Source organism: Oenanthe melanoleuca, chromosome 1 (genome assembly GCF_029582105.1).
Source record: "Oenanthe melanoleuca isolate GR-GAL-2019-014 chromosome 1, OMel1.0, whole genome shotgun sequence".
In the NCBI taxonomy this organism is placed as follows: Eukaryota; Metazoa; Chordata; class Aves; order Passeriformes; family Muscicapidae; genus Oenanthe; species Oenanthe melanoleuca.
Genome location: NC_079333.1, coordinates 53,701,999 through 53,725,166, shown reverse-complemented (window position 1 = coordinate 53,725,166; position 23,168 = coordinate 53,701,999). Strand labels below are relative to the sequence as shown.

The window sequence follows — 23,168 nt, the reverse complement described above, 5'->3', positions numbered from 1 at the left end:
TGAGTTTTCAGCAAAGGCCATTAGGTGTCAAAAACTTTGGAGGGAATCCACAGGCAGCCCACAGCAGTCATGGAGCAGACACTTCTGATGTGTCCAGCTAATTATCTCAGTGAGAGTTTGCTGTGAGGCGCTGCTGTGGCTGAGCTGCAGCTAGGTGCAAGGGTGGGACAGGAGGGTGGATGTAAATGGTTTGTTTCCTTTAATGACAGCACTGACACATGTAGCACTGAAAGGCCCCAGTGTGATCACTTCTGAAGCAGTGACACCCATAAACTTGATGCCTTTGTTGATTTATATGTACACACAATCTCGAAATTGTGTACATCTGCCTATGCTTACAGGCTGGCAGGCTTCCCAACAGAAGTGTCCTGTTTTTCTTTAGGAGCATTGTAGATTTGTTCTTCTGGTCAATAATGTTGTTTTTGCTCAGTTTAGTCACACACTCTTCTCTTGGTCTCATTGGGAAGCTCCCTCTGCAAAACAGCAGTTCATTAGGAGATAATTTATGCATCAATAATGTACCTTGGTGACTGTGCATTGTCTATACCTACAAAATAAAGTGAATATCAGTGGCATAGAATCAAGTTTGCTAAATTATAACACAAGGGAAATAAATCCATTGAAAACAGTTTTTGTGGTAGCTGAACAGAAAATGCCTTGCTCTTCACCAACTCATTAGTGGAAAGTCCAGGAGATGAGTGACTGTAGATGCTGCTGACCTTTTGTGCTGAGATAGTACATTATCAGAGAAAAGGATCCAAAAAAAATGTCAAGGAGTGCAGGGGAACAGGTAAAACCCAGTTCTATGCAACATATTCTATATACCTACAATGAAAGGCACTTTAGAAAGCAACAAGTTGCTGAGACCTCACATTATCTTTGTACCATTACTAGGCTGAAATGTGCATGCTTAAAGCTCCTTCTTGAGAGACACTGGTGAAAAAGGCTAGATAATGCTTCTTTTATGCCTGAGAGGCACAAAAAGTACCTTGAGTTAAAGAGATAATGCCAATTTTATGGTCATTTTAAAAGAAATAATTTAAAATTAGATTCAAGCCAAGTATCTGAAATTCTCTGACAAGTGTTTTTTTCCTTTGAAAAAAAATAATTTGCAGTTGCATCTTTCATTTCTCTCTCTTCCCCCACTCCCACTTCTTCCTTGGTATGGTGAAAACCTAACAAGCAAGATTCCAAGCTGCCCACAGTCAAATTTACTGCACACTGTTAATATGATGGAAGACATGGTATGGGATGGAACTACAAGCAGAAGTACAGTGCTATTACCATGAAAACTAAATGTTTTCCAATAATAGCATAGATAAAAATGTGTGTCTGTTAATATATAGAAGGAATTAAAAATTATTAAATAATTAATTAAGGCAGCCCTCTGTTCAGAACTGCCTTTTTGTGTTGTGTTTTGCAGCAGAAGTACCATGCTGAAGATTTCATACTGCCTAGGACTGTACTGAAATAGGAGCTCAGCCCTGTGCTCGGTATTTTCCAACTCTCTGCCACAGAACAGCTTGGAGTAAACAAGTCTGTTATTAACATGTTGCTCAAAAGCAGTTTGAAAACACAAAAGCTCCAACATATATTTTTGTCTTAAAAAGACACAGTGAGAAATTTTGCTGCCTCAGGAAATAGAAATGAAGCTTGATGGGCCATGCCCTGTTTTGAGAATAAGTTACACAGAATTTATTTTCTCTTATTCCAAAATAAATGATCATGATCGGCCCAGATGTTCTTTTCATCTTTGCAGATTATTTCTTCTTTTTTTTTTTTTCAAGCTTACACAGACCAACTGCACACAAAGAAGAGAATGATGCATTACAGTTTAAGACAGTAAAAGTTTGCCTTCCTCTTACTCAAGCAACTCAAGCAACAATGATAGTTTTGAGATTTAATTATTGCATCCTTGTAAGTCCATGAGGTCTTTGCTAGCTAAAAATTCAGGTATTCAGAATCCAGGAGAGATCCTTGCTGGCTGGCAGAGCTCTGCTGATGTGTTGCACATGCTACAGAGTAGGACAATCAATGTTGTAACAATTCCCTCCATTAGGTTCCTCTTATAACAGGTGAGTTCCCTGCCCACCTTAATTTGTTGATGAGGAGGTTGGCAGGGAGGAATGAGTGAATTTAGAGCATCAGCTGGTGGAATAATCTTCCTGGTTCAATGCTCCCAAATCAAAACCAGCTTCTGCAGGAGATTCCGTCTGGGACTGGCAGTGGATCTCATCTCTGGCTCCAGACCCAAATATTTTGACCCCATGGAGGCCCAGCACAGATCTGGTGCACAGAGCTGAACTCAGGGACTGTCCAGACATGGCAGCACTCAGCCCCTCCAGCACGTGGAAACCTCTCTGATGGTGTCCATCAGTGACACCTTGTGGGACCACCAGCTTCCAGAAGCACGTCTTCTCTAGTTCTTGCTGGGTTTTGTAGAAAGCACATGGGTTCCTAAATGCAAAACTCCCATCAGCTTCAACAGGGCAGCATCAAGTTTTTTGCATCTTCTGCTGATTTCAACCAGTACCACCAAGCTGCACCTGGATGTGCAGCCAGATGAAGAGAAATTTTGTGTGGCTGCTGATGGCACTGCTTACTCTTCATCTCACCTAGTTGGACAAGGGGAAAATAAAGAGAGAAAGGCAGTGGTATCTGAATTTGGCCATCTCTCTTCTCAGACACATCTGTTTCCATGAAAGCAAGAAGAAAGTGGGTGACTAACACACAGCTCTGTGGCTCAGCAGCTGGCCCCTGGATCCTCCTTCATGGCACTAAATGGGTCCCTGGCAAGCACAAGGTTGAGATTTTAAATGAGGAATTAATGAAAATTCACTCTTTTTCCTGCTTGTTGTCCCTTTAAATCCAGTTTCCATGGAAACAGCTATGGAAAGGCTGCCTGGAGGGAGCCAGGAGAGATCTCTGCCTGGCCGCCTTCCCCTCTGGGTTGCCAGCTGAGCCACCCCAATTGTCAGCTTTTACAGAGATTTTCGCTGTTGTCACTTGTGTTTGGAGTAGGTGGGATGACTCCTCATGGATTTCCTCTCTAAGGAGTGCTGAGGTGGTCAGCCATGCTCCTGTCACCTGCAGCTGGGCTCTTTGCAAGTGGAGCTCCTCTCCTTCCATCCAGTGTAGCACAGGCTCATCTGAACCCCTGTGATGCTACTTTGCTGCAAATGTCACCCCTGCTAGAGACATTCATTCCACTGCTTTTTTCTTTTTGAAATGTGGTGGTACATGTGATCTGAGTACACAGACTGGGAATAGTGGCAGAGGGACAACTTTGTTGTCAATTCAGTGTTTATCCTGGGGGAACATTTGAGATCCCTCCTGCAGCATTGCATCCAGCCCTGGGGTTCCAAGGCAGACACAAATGTGAAAAGGTCCAGAGGAAAGAAATTAAAAGGTTAGAAGGCTGGAGCACCTCTCCTATGAAGACAGGCTGAGAGATTTGGGTGTGTTCAGCCTGGAGAAGCAGAAGCCCCAGGGAAACTTTTTTGTGGCCTTCAGTACAAGAAAGGGACTTACAAGAGAGAGACACTTTTTATTCAGGGCCTGTAGTGAAAGAACAAGGTGCAATGGTTTAGACTGGACATCAGAAAGAAATGTTTCTAAACGAGGGTAGTGAAACATTGGAACAAATTTTCCAGAGAAATTGTGGATGCCTTATGCCTAGAAGTGTTCAAGGCCATGTTGGGTGGAACCCTGAGCAACCTGGTCTAGTGAAAATTGTCCCTGCCCAGGGCAGAGGGTTTGGAACTAGATGGTCTTTAAAGTTCCTTTCAACCCAAAGTCTTCTATGATGCTATGTGCAGGATCCAAAGCAGACTGTAAAGCAATGGTGTTTATCTGTGTAGATCCACTCTTTTCCCAGGTGAACAAATCCAAAGGGTCTTAGACCTACAGTATTTGGTGGTGACACAGTCCCAGAAAATGGGGCTGGTCTTACAACTGTTGAGATGCATCCATTTCCACTTTTATTAGCATTTGAGGTGTTTCTAGTGTGTCTATGTAAGGTTGTCTTAATGAAAACTGAATTTTCAGTGGAAGTTGACTAACAATGTAAGATCTACCAACCCTCCCAGCTAAGTTCTGCAAACACAGTTCTAATGTAAAAACAAAAGCAATTAAAAAATGTAATTAATTTTAAATGTAACTAATCCTAATCATCCAAATAGTTCAGTGTTAGCTGTTATTGCTTCAGATACATGCAAAAATGTTGTCCTCCTTGGTTACCTAGATGCTTGCCTATAATTAGAAAGGCAGACTATCATATCTTAGATGTAATGCTGAGATCATGTTTTGTGAGCAATTTCTTGCATATTGTACTAGAAAAAACTCCCTCTGCTTGCTGCTGGTACAGACTCAGATGGAGTATAACCTTCACTGTTGAGCAAGCAGACTTCAAAGAGGATGTAAACTTGTACTGGGAGAAATTCAGAGAGCAATGTACATAACCAGAGGTCTAGAAAATAGACCTATGAGACAGAATCAAACAAACTGAAGTTTTTAGTATGAGAGGAGGCAAATCAAAGGGCTACATCTCAGTAAAAGGATAAAGTAAAAAAGAGTGGAAGATAAAATGCTTTCCATGCCACAAAACCATAGAGTGGTTTGTATTGGAAAGGACCTTAAAGATCATCTAGTTCAAGCCCCCTGCAGTGGAGAGGGACACCTTCCACTAGACCAGGTAGCTCAGAGCCCCATCCAGCCTGGCCTGGAACACTGCCAGGGATGGGGCATCCACAGCTTCTCTGGGAAACCTGTGCCAGTGCCTCCAGCATGTCCATGTCTTTCCTGTGCCCACAGTGGATAGAAGGGAGATAACAAGGTTAAACTGCAAAGGGGGAAAACTTCCCCAGGGTTAGAGACAGTCATAAAATAAAAATGTAGGTTTTTCTAAGCCAAATAACCCCATCTCAAAGTAGGGTGGGCAGGCACTTTCTGTCCCCTGACATTTTCAGTGTCTGAGATGTTCTTCTATCTTTGGACAGCCTGTTCCAACACTTCCTTGTGAGCTCCCTTTCTGGGAAGCTAAGCTTAATTCTTTACTTTTTATTCCCAGTAAACAATTCACCAGCTGCATTTTCCTCACTTTCGTAGCCTTTGGGCACACCATGATGCTCTGATCCCTCTGACAGGAGCTGCTCCTCTAGCCACCATCTCTGTCCCACACAGGAGGGTACCATCATGGTAGTGCCTCCTCTACCTCAGGTAGTGCCTGTCCCTATCTGTGCAGGCTGCTCCTCCAGCTCCCCTAGATCATCTGCCTGCTGCTGTCTTTCTTCAGCACGCTGGGATAACTCTTCTGGTACAAGGAGGGAATAACTTCCTGCTCTGCTCTGTGCTGGTGCTGCTTCACCCTGAGTGCTGTGTGCAGTTTTGGGTGCCACAAAATAAAAAAGACATTAAACTATTAGAGAGTGTCCAAAGGATGGTGAAGGGCCTTGAGGGGAAGCCATAAGAGGAGCAGCTGGGGTTCCTTGCTCTGTTCAGCCTGGAGACTGAGGGGAGCCCTCACTGCAGCTACGGCGTCATTGTGAGGGGAGAGGAGGGGCAGCACTGATCTCTGCTCTGGGGTGACAGTGACAGCACCCCAGGGAATGGCCTGAAGCTGGTCAGGGGAGGTTTGGGTTGGATATCAGGAAAAGGCTCTTCAGCCAGAGGGTGTTTGGGCACTGGAACAGCTCCCCAGGGAAGTGGTCACAGCACCAGCCTGGCAGAGACCAAGCAGCATTTGGACAGTGCTCTCAGATACAGGGTGTGGCACTTGGGGATGTCTATGCAGGGCCAGCAGTTGGACGTGATGACCCTTATGGCTGCATTCGAACCCAGGATATTTTGAGATACTGGAACTCCCTGCGGCCACCGCCGATTCCCGCCCCTCCGCACAGCCCCGCCGGGGCGGGGACTCGAACCCGCGGTCCCAAGGCAGCGAGGGCCCGCCCCGCCGTGCAGTGCGAGCGGAGGAGGTCTGTCCCTCATCGGCCGCCGTCTGCCGGGTGCGCTCCGCTTCCGCGCTCGCCGCTTGCTCGTCCCGTCCGCCGCCCGGCCCGGCCCCGCCATGAGCGACAAGGGCGAGCTGGACCTCACCGGCGCCAAGCAGAACACGGGCATGTGGCTGGTGAAGGTGAGGAGCCGCCGCCGCGGCCCCGGGCCCGGCCCAGCGCGGCATGTGGCGGCCGGGCCCCTCCGTGCGTCCCCGGGAGCTGCCCGCGCCAGGCTCGCTCCGTGGCCCGGGACAGCCACTGTGCCTGTTCGCCAGCTCGGGGGCAGCATCGGGCTGGGCCCGGAGCCTGCTGAGTAAAGGAGACACCGCAGGGAAAGCTGGGCAGCCGGGGAGCTGTCCCAGAATCAGAATGTTGAGGGGTTGGAGTGAACTTTAATGAGTATTCAGTCCTAGCTCCCCTTGCAGTGGGCAGAGACATCTCCCACTAGACCAGGTTGCTCAAGGCTTTATCCGGCCTGGCTTTGAACATTTCCAGGGAGGGGGATCCACAGCTTCTCTGGGCAACCCGTGCCAGTCTCTCATCACCCTCACAGTAAAACATCTCTTCCTTATCCTTGCTAGTGGTTTGTGACAAGCAACAAACGTGGCAGTATCACTTTTATTTCCCCAAAATTTTGAGAGTTGGAAAAAAAATTTTCAGTGCTCCCAGAATCCCATCCTGATTAAAAACCTGTCCACATCCACCAAGGAAGCAAATGCCAATGTGTTGTCATTACAGCTCCCTTTGGTGCTAGTGGGATGCAGCTGTACTGAGGGCTGTGGAAAGGTAGCCAGGGTGTCAAATCAAACCTGTTTGGTGCAGGGCCACACGCCAGTCTGGTGCCACCACGAGCAGGCTGGCACTGCTCTGTTCCCTGGAGTGAGTGTCTTGTGGTCAAGACATTTTGCTGCCAATACTGAGCATTGTTTCAGAAAGAGGAACTTGAAGTTGATGGAGGAGCATGTTCCCTGCCTGCTTCGAGTCCCTTCTGGGCATGGTCCTCTTTTTCTAGACTTGTATTTATTCTGTCTTGGCAGAAACAGTTCCTTCCTCCCCTTCCTCCCTTAGGAATAGGTTCAGACCATCAACTTGAAAGAACTGTGGGGACAGGGTGGTACCCAAATACTAGTCCTGAGTGGTGAGAGGGGTGTTAACACCATCACACTTCAACTACCAGAACTTCATACTGTGGCCCTTAAAAATGGTTGAGGATTTCAGACTTATTTTGATGTGCAGAATTTTTGGTGGGCAGGTTGCTGGCCTCTTCTGTACTGACACCTGAATGTGTTGTGTCACAAAGCCACAATGAACACTCTGCAAGTGCTCTAAATGTAGTAGCTTTTCCTGGGCACTATCAATGAATGCTGGCAGCAGAAAGCTGCAAGAATAGATCATGACGTGCTGAGTGACGGGATGATGAAATGGCAGATGAAATTAAGAGTTGAAAGATCTAATCTGGCGTGCACAGACAAAAACTATCCTAATTATATGTATGCAGCAATTGGGTTTGCTGGTTGTTGTCATTCAGGAGGAGTGGTTTTTTCTGTACATGAGGATAACTCTGTAAGAACATGTCAAATGAGCAGAGTCAACATTGGACATGATTACAAAAGACACAGAAAACAAAAGAGAAAATAATATTGTAGCATCATGTTGCCTCTATCCGGGGTGCTCTGTGTATGGTCTCATCCCCCCTGCTGTGGAAAGTGTACAGTGGACCTGGGAACAGTGCAGAGGGGAGCAGCAGGTCTGGTCATGGCAACAAAAGGAAAGATGGCTGTGAAGGGAACTCCTAAATACGTTGTTACCTTTTTGGCTGGCAGGAGGATTAATCTGGAAATCCTGTAGAGATCTGAAGCAATGAGTAATGTCATGGGTGGATAAGAAGTGAATAGGCAAAGGTGAACAGGAAAGAATCAGTTCAAACACAAGAATTAGAGGTGCATCAGATAATTCATTGATGGAGCTCGGTGCAGGCAAAGGAGGTACTTGCTGTTTTGCACAATGTGTAGTTAAATTTTGGAACTTCCTGCAATTAGAAGTTCTGAATGTCAATACTTTGCAGAAGCTCAAACACAGTTAGTCAAATTCAGATAGAAAATTAAATTGAGAGATTAAACAGTGATATTCTGCCAAACACCATGTCTGCTAAAACACCCTAAAAATTAGAAGAGCATGCTGGGGAAATACATTTTCTTCCTATGTTCCTCATGAAGTAACTGCCATTGGCTGCATTTGGAGACAGGACACTGAACTTTCTTGTCCTTTAGAGTGATACAGTTTGATGTTTCCTGAAAAAAGGAATTTTCAGGCACATGTGTGCTTACAGTTGGTGCCATTCTGTTTAATGAGAAAACAGGACTGAAAGGAAAGCTGAAGTTTTACTCTTCCATGTACATGCTGATGTGGTCCTTCATGCATGTGCTCTGAACTTATGTTTGTCTTCTTGTATATTAATGATAGTAAAAAATATTGAAAAAATGCTACACTGATACACCATAACATGTGGGATGCAGGATTTTATCCTTCAATTTGCTTTGGATTTGAACTTGGAAACAGCCACATTGTTGGTAGGACTTCCAACTCAGGCACTACAGTGCATAGTACCTGTACCTTTTGTCTTCGCTAGCTGGGAAAACAAGGCTGAATTTATCCTTCCTTTGAGGGAGAGAGTATTCAGTTCTGATGGAATAAAAAACCTGGCTTATTTGATTTCCTTTTAGCATGCATTGTGTTAGCACAGGAAGTATTCCAGAGAGACTACTTAAAAGGCAATAAAAAAATGTAGTGATGAGTACTTTAGAAGCGTGAGCAGTAAAAGAAGGTACCATAAAGAGAGTGAGTTGCTTTAGCACAAATCCAGAAAGCAACTGGATTTTTATTTCTGTGTTTTCACTGAAAGCTAAGGTAGAGAAATAGTAAGAATATTTGGTTATGTACTTGTGGTAAAGGGAAGCCTATTTAGTGTTAGCCATAAGAATGTTAACTTCTTGTTCCCTGAATGTATTGGTCAGATTTTTTAATTTAATTTGCTACATTGTTCTATAGCTGGAAAGATATCTTTATTTAATTATTTTTGCATATTTAAAGAAAAATTAAAACATAGAATCTGACATTGTTGTATGCACTGCATATGGATTGCTACATAGAGAAAGAGCTAATTTAATTTTTGCAGAAAAGTGGAAGTAGTTTGTTACAGATAGGGGCTGCTTGTGTGTTCCCTTCTAAAGAGGGGTAGGAAGCTGTGCCCAAGCTGGAAGGTGAGTGGGGCAGGGGCCCTCTGTCCTGCAGTGGCTGCAGCATGGCTCATGTACTGCAACCTGGGTGGTTGTGTGATGTGAGTAGCAAGAGGAGAACAGCAGTGGGAAGAGGTCTTGGAGTGGTGCTCCTCAGATTTGTTCTAGTGATTAAACTGTTTTTTGGTTTTTTTTCATTTTTGGAGAGAAGAGTGTTCTTTCCTACAAATCCCAGAATAAAAGCCACTTGTCCTGAAAGGCTACATTCAGTAGCCTTTCAGTTGGGCAGGCACTCTGTCCACAGGTCACTCTTTCTATGGGTGTGTATTTTTTAAAATCCTTCTGTGGGATCTGTGAAAATTCTGCCTCTAAAAACAGGTTGCTCTTGTTTTCTGTGTGTTCTTTCAGGGATTATTAAGACTTTGAAACCTGACTGATTGCCATAATTATTATGTTAAAGTTAAAAGAAAGGTGCAAAATGGGATGTCTGTAGCATTTAAGACTTCAGTCTTTCCTGATTGTTTACGTCAGTAGCATGTGGGTTTGTGACTAGCACCTGGTTTTATCTGAAGTACCTGTGGTTATTTGGAAATAATCCTTTGATCACAGCCCTTCATAACCCTTTGTCTTTCTCTGCATAGCCCTTGACTGCAGGTAGGCCAGCAGAAAGATGATTAAATGCACTCTTTGAGACTTTCCCATGCAGCTGAAAAGAGTATGATTGATCTGCAACCTCTTAATCTGACTAAATTCCCTGTCTGAATTTATTATATAGCAAGTCAGTGATTTTAACACCATGAGAGCCCTTCACTCCTTGTCCACTCATACTGAATGTGCATCTACTTTATTAGCTGGCAGTATAAATAGAGATTAGGTGCAAGCATGTAATAATAGTTCTGTTGAGTCAGCTGGAGCATGTCATAGCATTTATCTTGACTTTAGAAAGAAAACTGTATCTGATCTGGCATGGAATCTGTTGTAGAAAGTTACCAGTTTGAAAAGTGAAAAAATATGTATCAATAGATTGTGCCAATTCATGGCTTTCTGTTGTGCTTTTGTGGTATTTTTGACTAAACTTTTGACCAAAGGCTGAACTTTATGGGAGCCTGGATTGTCTGAGCAGTTGGAGGCATCTGGATTTTGTATTTATTCCACATGTGTTTCATGGGGTCTGTGAGTCTAAAGGTAAGTGCTAACTAAGCACCAGTTCCAAGATATCTTCTGGAGATCCTGAAGAACTGATAAATGCAAAGTTAGTGTTAATTTAATTTGAGCTTTAGAAAGTTAGGAGGTTCTTTGTCAGCAAGTTATTGGAACAGTCTCTTTTCCTCCCCAGCTTGGCTTAGTTCTACTCTCTCTGTGTAAGACAAAAATTAGGCTTCAAAGTGCTTCTTTGCTGCTTGAAACAGAAGATGCCCCAGGCATAGCTTAGTGCATTTCTCTTTCTTAGTGGCTGTGCCTCACATGGGCACAGATGTTTTCAGTAGCTGTGGACTGTGTGAGCCAGGACAAACTTTGCTGTGCCAATAAAGAACTTGGCTGTGAAGTTCTGAGGAGTGTGCTGCCTGTCAGAGACCTTTGTTGTTCATTTTGAGCCCAGGTCACCCAGTGCTGCAGATACCACAGCCTTTGCAACTGAAGGAGGTAGTGTGTAGGTGAGATAACAGCACTGCAGCAGCTTTTAATCCTCAGTTTATGCAGGTCTTGTTCCTGTCCCTGGACTAATCACTACTTTGTGCAGCTGTTCTGGAAAATGGGTTGGGGAGCTGCTAAACACAAAATCAGCACAGCTAAAAGACTTCCACTTCTCCTAGCTAGATCAGTCTACTCTTTCTATGTACTGACCAGCTGCAGAAAGACTCTGCCCAATGCAGCAAAGAGCTGGGAATGAGTGATGGGAGGCAGATTTGCGTAGGGTGGTTCTGCTGTTGGAGGAGTGGCAGTAGGCTGTGGTCTGCTGCTCAAGGTGTCTGAGGTTCCCAGACTCTAAGCCTTCCCTTCTCAGCAGAAATTGCCTAACTTCTCATCACTGTGATTGGTTGGTTGATTTTTTTTTTCCCCAGAGAGATGATAATTTCTAATGAATATTTTAAAGTGTAATTTTACCCTATAAAATATCGAGACTCCTTAGTTTAAGAATATGATGCTGATCTTTTCCTGCCTTTTTTTGCCTATGATTGGATAGTAGTACTTGAGATTGAAGTTACTAAGACTTTTCTCTCATTTGAGACTCTGTGTTGGTGTAATTTTTGTGCTACATTATTCTCTTTGCTCTCTCTAACAGAATATGTATACACATATGTATATATATATGTATGTATGTGTGCGTGTATATGAATATAACAGCTTGAGAAGAGGGCTTGCATGAGCTTCAAGAAGTTCAAAAAGGCCAAGCACAAGGTCCTGCATCTGTGTTGGGGCATCCCCCAGTATCAATGCAAGGTGAGGGAGGAAAGGACTGAGAGCAGCTCTGAGGACAAGGACTTGGGGGTGCTGCTGGATGAGAGGCTGGACATGACCTGGCAATGTGCACTTGTAGCCCAGAAAGGCAATTCTGTCCAGGGCTGCAGCAAAAGCAGCATGGGCAGTATGTCAAGGGAGGAGATTCTGTCCCTCTGCTCTGGGCTCCTGGCATAAGAAGGACATGGTCTTGCTGCAGCAGGTGCAAAGGAGGTCACAAAGATGATCAGAGAGCTGGAGCACCTCTTCTGTAAAGACAGATTGAGAGAGCTGGGTCTGCTCAGCCTGGAGAGGAAAAGGCTCCAGGGAGACTTTACAGGTGCCTTCCAGTGCCTCAAGAGGGCTGATGAGAAAGATGGGGACAGGCTTTTTAGTAAGGGCCTATAGCAATTGGACAAGGAGTCATGGTTGTAAGTGAAAGGAGGATGGATTTAGACTAGATGTAAGGAAGAAGCCTTTTATGATGAGGGTGGTGAGGCACTTACACAGGTTGCCAAGACAGGTTGTGGATGTGGTATCCCTGGAAGCATTCAAGGTCAGGTTGGATGGAGTTCTGAGCAAACCCATCCAGTTGCAGATGTCCTTGCTCATTGCAGGGGGTTTAGACTAGATGTCCATTAAGGCTCCTGCCAGCCAGAACTATCTATGGCTGTCTATTGTCTACTATATTTAGTTCATACTTTATTCTGAAGTGGTCGGGGTAAAAGCATTTAAAGTATTTACACATACACAATTTGTATAGAATTTTAAAATCTGCTTTTCTTGAAATCTGTTGTCTTTTCTTAGGTCCCCAAATACTTGTCACAACAGTGGAGTAAAGCTTCAGGAAGAGGTGAAGTGGGAAAACTAAGGATTGTCAAGTAAGTCTTTACATATACTGGTTGCATTTTAGAAGTTACCTGTGTAAAATAAGAATACATTGCACTTGTTTTATGACATAATCCTGTTTCTTGACAACAGTGTGCATATTTCTCTGATCCATGAACAGTATCTGCTTGTGTAGTGAGTAGGAATATAAATTGTACAAAATTTACTGGGGAGTCACTGTCCCATTATGTGAGGTTTGATTTCCTAGGTTTAAGGAAACTTAACCGTGGAATTTTTATTTACATGTGTTATTTTGCTGCTTCTGTTCTCACATGCTGAGTTTTCCCATTTGTTCTTGGACATCAGCATAACAAAAATTGAACAGTTCAGGAGTGAAGATGAATAACAAAACTAGAATTTGAATTTGCTTTTTTATCAGGAAACCTGAACTTGACGAATTTTGCTATGGAAATGTTAAATATTTTTAATATTTATATATTTTTAATATTAAATATTTTCTTTTTCAGAAATCAAGGAAGAACAGAAGTAAGTAATTGCTAAAGTTTACATTTTGAATTTTAAAAACTGTTTAGAATGTGCTAGTTTCTAGTGTCACATATTTTTTGTTATACCTCTAGCTAAGCTTTGTATCACAGAATCAGGAGGAGAGAATTCTGTTACTAGCTCTGCCTATAAATGCCTGTGGGACTTGGGTCAGGTCTCTCTGTTCCCTCACTTTGTTTACCTTCTCTTCAAACATTTTGAGATGTGTTAGTACAAAAGGTTAAGGAGGGTGCACAGAAAAAGCACACAGTGCAGGTGTGAAGTGTCCCTCTTCGAGTTCTTGGCTGTGGTCTATGTCTAGAGATTCTGGTTATCCAGTCTCCCCTTCCTTAGCTTCTGTATTTGGCATACAATTGAACATGACAAAGGAGCCGTGTTTAAACCTCTTCTGGACTATATGCAATGCAGGAGTCTCAGGCTAGTAACACTTGTTGTAGTACTTCAGCACTTTTTCTGGAGCTCACCTGGCTGTGTGAAACATTTTTCAGCACTCATACTCAGCAATGGCTGAAAACTATTATGCCATATATTTTAATGAGCAAAATCAAATTGTTCTCTGACTTCAGGAGGAAATAATTCAGAACTTTTTGAAAGCTGAATAAATTTTATTAAGGGCATGAGAGCTTTGAATTCTGTATTTCAACGAGAGATCAGTGTGGAAGGACTCTTACGCCACCTTTATTTTTGTAATATAAATGTGCTATACTACTTGTATTTTCTCTCTTTTTGTTTCCCCATAACTTGTGAAACAGTGTAATTGAGTCTGTTTAGTAACACTGGCAATTGTGACTGTTAGGTGTCATTTACTTTGAATGAAGAGCTTGCAAGCATCAATGATATTGGAGGAAAACCTGCTTCAGTCAGTGCACCAAGGGAACATCCATTTCTTCTGCAAAGTGTGGGAGGACAGACCTTAACAGTGTTCACAGAAACTTCAGTAGGTAAGTTAGGATTAAAGTTGTAATGATTCCAGTATGTCTGCTTTCAGTAAACTCAGTGCTGTAAAAGACAGAAGACATGTAAGTCAGATTTTGGCTGTTTTGTTGTTTTCTGCATAGATAACACTGTTGTAATTTTTTTGTCTCTCTGTTTACTTGGTGTGATCAAGCAACTGGTAAGTTCTCTGGGGTTACCATGTACATTTCAGCTCTGAGTCTGCTGGAGAGACCAGAGAGAATGTGGAATGCAGTACAGAGTGCAGTACATTGTGTGCATTCTCCTTTAGGGTTTTGACTGAAAAAACATGTTTTTGTGTTCCCAGGTATTTTTTTGTATGAACTAGTATTTGGTTTTTTCTCTGTGAATTGGTCTCTGCTGTGAATATAATTTTATAAGAATGCTGATTTTTCCTCTGTTCATTTTTTAAATTTAATCAGTTAAAAAATTTGCATTTCCTAGCAACTAGAAAAAGTGATTTGTGGGCCATGGATTTACTGAATAGAAGTTATTATATTAACTGGGAGCAAAGAGCAGTTAGTTACATGAGAAATGCTTGAGATGAAGCACTGAATAAGAATAGATTCAGTCAGAATTTTGTTTGAGATTAGCAACATTACATGCAATCAATGAGTTTTCCTGAAACTGATTTAATTTTGCTGTTGCATTTAAGTTGATACAGTGACGGTACAATCAAAAATATACTTTTTTGTGCTTTCTTGCTTGACTATTTTTTGCTTTTAAAAATTAACATGACACAGATATTCCAAATTCCAGTCAGATTCCTTACAGGCACCATGTTTCTGAGGTTACACTCATGCTTAAATGTGCGGGCATGTTTTGAGCTGCATGCCCATTTTCAACAAATTTCAAAGTGAATTATGGCCAGTGGAAAAACAGGTGTCTGAAGAGTGGATTGTACAGATGTCCCAACTGAAAGAAAGTCTGCTGCTATATTGGATGCCAGAAAATCCCCATGGAAAAAACCTACTATATTGACTATGGAAAAGCACTCAATAAAATCTTTCATATCTTTGCACATCAGTCTATCCACAGTAAGGCAGTAATAGGAAATTGAAATTCACTCATTCCTAGGTTCACAGACAGTATTAGTCTTTGTATTATAATTAGCGTATTTTTTTCTAAAAAGCATCTTGTTCCTTTTCTTTTTTTAAACTGCACCATGTAACACAAGCAATCTGTCAGTTTGAACCATGGGACAAAGATTAAGCTAGTATGGAACTGCAGATGTCATCTAGAAGGGTGCAGTTGAGGAATTAGGATAAAAAAGAGCTTCATGAACACTTGTTCTCAGTCGATACCCTTACTGAGGGCTGACTTAAATCAACCAGAGCAAATGGTGTAAAGCAGTTGGGTTTGTTTTGTACAGGGTGGAGGTTTTTTGATTGTGGATTTATGATTTGTAGCCTCCTCCATCCTTTTTTTGAGCACATTGAATTTCCTAAGGTCTATTCTCTGTGTAGTTCTTTAACTCTGAGATCCTTATGTTGTAGTGACTGTCTTTTTGATGGCTTTTCTGAAATATTCTGAATATTTTGGAAGATGCTGTAGGCAGTTTATATATTCTGGATAATTCAGCACTTCATCTGACTCATCAGGTCATTTAGAGCAGGCTAAAAAGATCAAATTTGACAAGTAATTTAATATTTTCTGCATGATGTAATTTCTGGTCTTCTGAATGGATTTTCTATGGGTTTTGTTTTGCTTTGTCTTGACTGAACTTGCTTCTCCCACTTGTAGTGTTGGAAGAAATCCTTTTGTTCTTTCATTGTAAATGTCTGCCTCTGTGGTGGTCCCATATTTGTTAATGGACAACAGTAGACTCTTCTAAGGTGCAATTTATTGTGCCCAAAATGTAATGAATTTCAGTTTCTTGCTCTTCTGCAGTGTGTGTCTGAGCTGGTAGGGAGCTTGGTCCCAGATACTGTTAAAAATCTGGCCTGTGCTGGCTTTCATATGTGCTGCATCTTCTGTTTGGATTAGCTCTGGGATTTCTCCCATTTATTTTCTTTCCCTTTTTCTGCATTTTGAAATAGCCCCAGTGAACAATGCTGAGTACTCTGAAGATGGTAGTTGCAAAATATCTCCCTATTTCCTTTGCAAGGCTGTTTCAGACATGGACATTGTCTTCATTGTGGGGCAGATCACTGTGGTGGCGTTCCTGAGCTTGAGTGTAGCAAAGCTGGTGGGAAGCATGGCTTCCATCATGTCTGCAGAGGGATCTGAAGCACACTTGTCTCTTGCTGTCTAGGTCTTGCTGTCTAGGCTGGTTTTGGTATTATTTCTGCATTAAATATGAACTACATTCTGTTCCATAAACATCACCATATGTACATCAACAGTTGCTATGCTACAATGCTATTTGTGCTTCCAGTCGTTTTATTTTATCTTTGTCATCAGCTATCATAGCTGTGGTTTCTTGGCGGGTGAAAAGCAGAAGATTTTGCATATATTTTAATGTGTCTTATTCAACAGACTGAATTCTTCCTGTGTGCATATAGCTAGAAACTATCTAGTGGCAATTAATGGGCCTGATACATAGGGTATATTTGGTTAAAATTGTTTTCTGAGCTTCCCACTGACGGACACCCTAGCTTAAGATAATACTGTAATTTAACAGTTTCTTTCTTGGTTGAAAGAATGGGAAGACACTTTTGTTAAACATTAAACTGCAAACTTTTCTGATTATGATTATACATTACTTCCCTACCTACTTTAATTGCTCTATGCTTAATTTTTCTGCCAGCACATAGTTTAGATTTGCTGGATCTTAATATAGATAAAATTGCAGCTTTGTTAGAGATAATGACAAAAGTTTCTTACTGAACTGGTTTTTGGAAAAATATGCTACTTATATGACTTGTGAAAGCACATATCTTGGCAGACAATTGCATCCCAGACTGTAAAGGACTGATGGGTGGAGGAGAAGATTTTACACTGTAGACACAAATAAAGTATATTTCTGTAAAGTTGGATGAGATGATTCATTTTATTTAAATTTTGACTATCTCTTCACAACTCCCCCTTCATAAGTGGGATAGCCGTAATGTCTATTTTTGCATCTTTAAATTTATTCTTTCATGCTCTTTCCATCTTACTGAAAGTAGAAAGTGTTCAGAGAATTCCATTGACAGAACACATACCAGAGCTTTGCTTCTGAGCAGCATTCATGCATGGATTGTCTCACTGTTTCATGCTTCAGAGAACATTGCTGGCTTTTAATATTTTGTTTTTCTTCAGTTTCATGAGCCTTCTCTCCTTCAGAAGTTCAATTAATGACACCCAATTATTTTTTGTGTTCTTGTCCAATAATACATGTAACTCTGCCTGTATTTCCAAGAACAGCTCCTTTATTCCCACATTCCTTGAAAATTCTCCCATTGTTTTGAATTGTTGGGGTTTTTTCTTTTATACAGCTTATCATATATGAAAGCACTTTTCTGGGTTGGTACATGAGTCACACCTACCATATAACATACAATGTCCAATTGTATTTCAGTGAAAATAAATATTCAGAGGTTTTTATTCTGTATTTTGTATATATGTATTTTTAAGTATGAGCTATATCCAGCCATTAAAGAAGCTTGAAGGGAGCAAACCCGAATAAAAACCTTTCATTAAAGCAGTTACTTCTTTAATTACACTTAATTATTCTCAGAAAAATACAGTGTGCTCAGAATCTTGATACTTTGTAATACTGTTTCCAATTCTATTAGATAAGTATTTGAGTTCTGAAATCCCTCGTCAGACTGTTATTTAGGAAATAAACACCCTCACTATTCTGCCATCTTAGTGCAGCCTGATGAGTTTTGACGTGTACTTGTCTATGTTAACAGTACTTTCCAATTATTTCTGTTCAGGCTGTCAGTTAACCACATATTCCAGTCTCCAGGAGGTTTTGGGATCTAACCTAATGCTTCTTTGTTCTCTTATGTACTTCAATCTTTTCTGGACTGTTAGCAGAAGTGGAAAACCTGTCAGCAGCCTCATGATCAAAAGAAATAGAAGCAGCAGCAGCCTTTCAAAACTATGGCATTTATGCAAATTTCCAAATATTTTTGGATGATGATTTTTTTGGATTTGGATGGTTTTAAGATGAAACCCTTGATCAGAAAAAGAGAATTTGTGGCTCAAGCTAGTTTAATTACAGATATTATTTTGATGGCTCAAAATTTTGTGTGTATTATTGAGACATACAATCAGTTTAGAAAAAAATTGCAGTTGCTTACCTCATACTCCATCTCCATCACAAAAAATGTAAACTATGTCTATTTAATTACTTCATATGCTTGGAGGGTTTAAAAAGTAGTGTAAAGCAGGTTCAGCTGGCTGGCAGGGATAAGCTAATTTTATTTTAATTTCTGTTATAAAACTATAGACTGTTAATTCCTGTACACATTTGAACAATCAGGGATATAACACACAAAGTATCTGTTAGAATGGGTTCAGCATTATGAGAATAGTATTTTTGCATCCTTCAGTGATTTAAAATACCTTTTGTTTTCAGTCTCACTGCTCTACGTGTAAAAACCAACACCCTACCACCACCCACTACAACAGTGACAGCAAAAAACCCACTAACAACAAAAACCCCATCTAACCAGCCCTAATCTGTTGACATTTTTCAGTGATGTTTATCAACTCTTGCATGTTGTAGAGGAGGCTGAGAAGCTGTAGTCTGCATTAATGAAACATATTAAGTAGACATAATACAACTTAATTTACCTCCTTTCATTATATTAATGCTAAGAAGATTTTTAAAGCAGAACTTGTGACCTAACCATAACAAAACTGAGTTGTCTGAGGAAGAAAAATGCCACTGTTTTGCAAGACTTGAATTTTGTCTGTTTTCTGTCTCCACTGTTGAGGGCAGATATGAACACACTTTCCCTGTAGACATGAGACATTTTTTGCTAATCAGAGATGCTCTTAGCAATGTTCAAGTGTGATGTCTTTGGCAATAGTTTTGGTGAGGTAGCTCTCATCTTCCATTGACATTGAGTTGAAATTGAACAGTTGAATCTCACTTCTCACTTCAGACAGGTGTTAGTATCTTTGTATGTTTCTTCATTTCATCCTCTGCTTCTTGTGTGTGTACTGAATGTTTCCTTCTTTAAGCTACAATTGAGTTAGGGTATTGGTTGGGCATTTATTTTATATCATGCCATAAACGTGCCAAATACGCATAAAAATGACATCAACAAGAAAATACTTGGTTTTCTGCAAACAGGCTACCCTGAATATATGTCTGAAAGTTGGGAGGGATCTTTGCTCACTTTGTGATTACTCATGGCTGGGAAGGGGCCATATAATGATTGCTTCTCATAAAGAAAACAGATGCCTTCATCTTCTAAGGCTAATGACAACCACCTGGTGTAAAGAAAGAAGGAGCTGTAAGATACTGGCTTTTATGTTTGCATTTAGTCCTCAGGCTCTCAAGCCATGTCAATGAGAAAGGAGGGACAGGAGCCTTCAAAACCAGCAAGAATCAGTGGCAAGAAAAAGGTTTTCTAAAATATTTCATGTTTTCAGTTCTTTTAATACCCAGCCTGTAAATGGCAGAAATTATCGACCTAACTGAACTGGAGAATTACTCTCTGAGTTACAGCAGTAATTCACTCTTGCCTGTAGGTAAATAGCCTGTAATGACAGCTGTAACTTGCCTGAGTTGAAAGCAAAGGACAAGTATGTTTTACCATTTCTAACTGTGTTTCAGGGAAGTGAAAATGTGCTTTTTGTTCTCTGCATCAGAGGATGCATAAAAAGGAGAAATATAGGAGGAACAGTCAAATATAATAGTGACAAATTGATGGAGGGGCTTAATCTTACAGGACTTGGTAGGGGTTTCAGCTCAGGTTACCAAAAAACATCTACTGGCTGCCATTTCTTGAAATGTGGGATTGGAATTTCTTGCAGAAAGCTGCTTCTGAATCTGACTCTGCCATTCAACAGAGTGATGATTTTTTAGCAAGTCACTTGCAGCACTGAGTCTGTTTCATACATATTTAGGATTCTCTGCTATGTGGAACAGGAGATGTTTCTGATTATGTGTTTGTATCGTACTTGACAAATAAAACAACTTAACAAAAAATTCAATGGACTATAGTACCATTTGAGGACAAATAATCAGGGAGGAAAAAACTTGAGGAAATAAAATCCTCCATGGCCTGTAGAAAGGGTAGAGAACAAGTAAAAATTTTGCCTAATGCCAGTTAAGAATATTCTTTTGCAGAATCTTGATTATTTTTGTAATATATAAAAAATCTATGTGTGTCTAGACTGACCAGTGAGATGAATGAACAATGTACATTGCTTGAGCATAATCCTACTGCTGATTTTATATAATTGTGTAACTTTGTTCTTGCAGAGCTCAGTCAGAGTTCTCTCATTTAAGTTATGAGTTTGGGCACTAAAGGACTTTTTGTTGCTTCTGGTAGTTAAATTATTCCTCAGAAGGTATATTTATAAACATTAATCAAATCCAGTGATTTTGATTATGTAACAATTTATAATTTACTTTGCAACCCAGTTGTTAGATGTAATTTCAAATAATCAACACAGAAGCATTATGATTACTTTTCTGTTTATTTTTTTTTTCCAGAAAACCAATCAGAAGAAAAATCAGAAAGTGGCAGTGCTGGTGAGTACAGACTCTTTCTTTGAAGCACTTAAGAAATTACTTATTACTGTGGATTTTGAGTTTTCGTTCTTAAGAACTTGGTATTTTTTTTTTTAAAGTGTCTTTTTTGTTATATTTTGTAGACTATCATAACATGAAAAAATAACTTCATTAACTGTTTATCTGCTGTGCCCAAAAGTTTAAATTATTAATATTTTTATTTAAAAGAGGAGGAATAAAATGATGAGGGAGAGGCTTAGAAATGTAATGTTCTTTGCAATGTTGTTTTAGATTTTTTAATTTATTTCTCAACTTTTTTTGTTTTTTTTTTTTTTTTTTATTTATTATTTGTCTACATTTAGTTTGAATTCTTTTATTTTGATTGGAAAGTTTGAAACTCATTTCCAGATCTTTTTTTATTTTATTCCAATTGCATAAACTAAGCAGTCATAAAAGTAGTCCATAAAAAGTAGGATTATCTCTGGTGCACATGGATTAAATAGTACTGGAACTGGAGTGTCACTTGTTAAGTGGTAATGACACAAATAGGAGATGGCTCGTGTGAAAGATGTGAAGGAGTTTCAAACTCCTACTGTTCTTAAAAGCATTTCCTAAACACAAGTCTAATGCTGGTGGGTGTTTAAAATGTCTTCTTGAAAGTACTTTTTGGACACTTCAACGTGGAGTTGTCTGCTTTTTCTAATATCTGACTTCTTTGAATTGCATTTCAGCATCAAATATTGCCAAAAGTGTATAGTTTGTGTCTGGCTAGAAGTAGGTTTGGGTTGTGTTTTCTGTAGAAGGGAATTTTTTGTAAAATGGAGGTTCCTTCTATTGCACTGGCCTAAGCATGTCAGAAGACTGGTGTTAGGAATGTTGTAGTCTGCAAACTTGTACTGAATCCAAGGTGTGTGTTATAGCTTGCAATTCTTCTCAGTTAATTGGTCAAACCTGTTCACTCTGATTCTGGGTGAATAGTGGTGCAGTTTTAAAGTAAGAAGGGTTACTTCCTGGAGACTGGTATTTTATACCACTTGAAAACCGAGATTCTCTGCTGTGCAGTGTCTTGTGTAAATCAGATATTGATATTTTAACTGCTAAAATGAATCAGAATTTTGATACTTCTATTTAGTTGGTTTTTTAGGTCTAAGGGTGCACTCTTGGTTTTGCTTGGCTTTTGTGGTTTGTTTTCTTTCAGTTTATGTTTGAATGGTTGAATTGTCTGCTCTTCACTTGGTGCCTCCCCTGTGTTCTGCAAATGTTGTGTAAGATGGCCACGTGTTTAGCTGTTTGTATTTTTGCTTTGGCCAGAAGAATGAATTACTGTGTGGTGTGAGCTGTTTACATATGCTGACAAGAGGAGTTCTAAACCCATTTGATGGAATCAAACTGGTTATGGATTCACTCTCTGAGTGATGGTAGTTGGTTACCCTGGGGTATATAAAGGAGGACTTGCAGCCATCAGTTACACTGTTTGTGTACACTTACTCACTTTTTTCTTAAAAATCATTGTGGATCTCAGATGACCTTTTCCAAACAACCTCTCAGGTAATTCAGGTTATTTAGTACTCAATTTTTCTGTTTATCTACTGTTTCTTCGCCTATATCGAGTACTTTTGAGTCAAAGATGATGTCTTTTATATATTTATTTAGCATGTTAGCATAACAAGATCCTTTTGGGTCTTACTGAAATAAAATATGTAAGGTTTATTCATAGTTAGTAAGTAAAGCAAGTAAATGAGATATGACATTCAGAAACCATTTGATTTACATCCTTAAAACATTTTTACATTGGTAAGGTGCTGTCAAACTTTAGAATTTATGTTAAAAATCTTTAGTATGACGTATGACATTTTAAATCACATTTATTGTTGGGATAGTTGTAAACCACCTGGAAAAGCCACAATAGTATTGCTACTCTACATGATTCTGTTTGAGAGAGACTGAGTGATCCTGGATCAGGCTAAAGGACATCTGGCTGGTGACCTGTCCTCAGTGGTGGTCAGCAGCAGATACCTTGAGATGAGTGTAAGAGTAGAAGCACAATGGTACCTCCCCAAGATACTTCTCGTAGAATCATAGAACAGTTTGGTTTGAAAGGGGTTTTTAAAGCTCACCTGGTCCAACACCCCTGCAATGAGCAGGGGCATCTCAACTAAAACAGGTTGCTCAGACACCTGTCTAACCTAACCTTGAATGTTTCCAGAGATGAGCATCTGCCTTCTCTCTGGGCAACCTGCTCCAGCTTCTTTCAGCCATTAATGATTCACAGCTCAGGGAGCTCCAGAACCAGAAGTTCTGGCGCTTTACTTAACAGGACCTCGTGGATGTTTCTTCTATGAAGTGTCCCTGTTGGTTGAGCCCATGTAAAATCCCATTTCTCAAATGATGTTTACAGTCAAAATATTCAGGAATCAAGACACACGTGAGACAAGTTTCCTTAAATTATATTTGAGTTCCTTCTGCATTTTATTATTTTAGATCAGTTTTTCCATACAGAAATCCTATTTGTTTAGAGCTTGTGATAAACAG

At 40.5% G+C, this 23,168-nt stretch overlaps 1 protein-coding gene across 1 annotated transcript in view; it reads left to right on the top strand.

Annotated features, from left to right (window-relative positions):
- The first annotated feature begins 5,953 nt into the window (after positions 1-5,953).
- GTF2F2 (general transcription factor IIF subunit 2) overlaps positions 5,954-23,168 on the top strand; it is an 87,495-nt gene continuing 70,280 nt past the window's right edge. Inside the window, exons 1-5 of the mRNA XM_056499279.1 lie at positions 5,954-6,133; positions 12,476-12,549; positions 13,024-13,042; positions 13,857-14,001; positions 20,619-20,657. Of these exons, the coding sequence (XP_056355254.1) occupies positions 6,068-6,133; positions 12,476-12,549; positions 13,024-13,042; positions 13,857-14,001; positions 20,619-20,657 (343 nt within the window). The 5' untranslated portion in view covers positions 5,954-6,067. The remainder of the gene's footprint in view (positions 6,134-12,475; positions 12,550-13,023; positions 13,043-13,856; positions 14,002-20,618; positions 20,658-23,168) is intronic.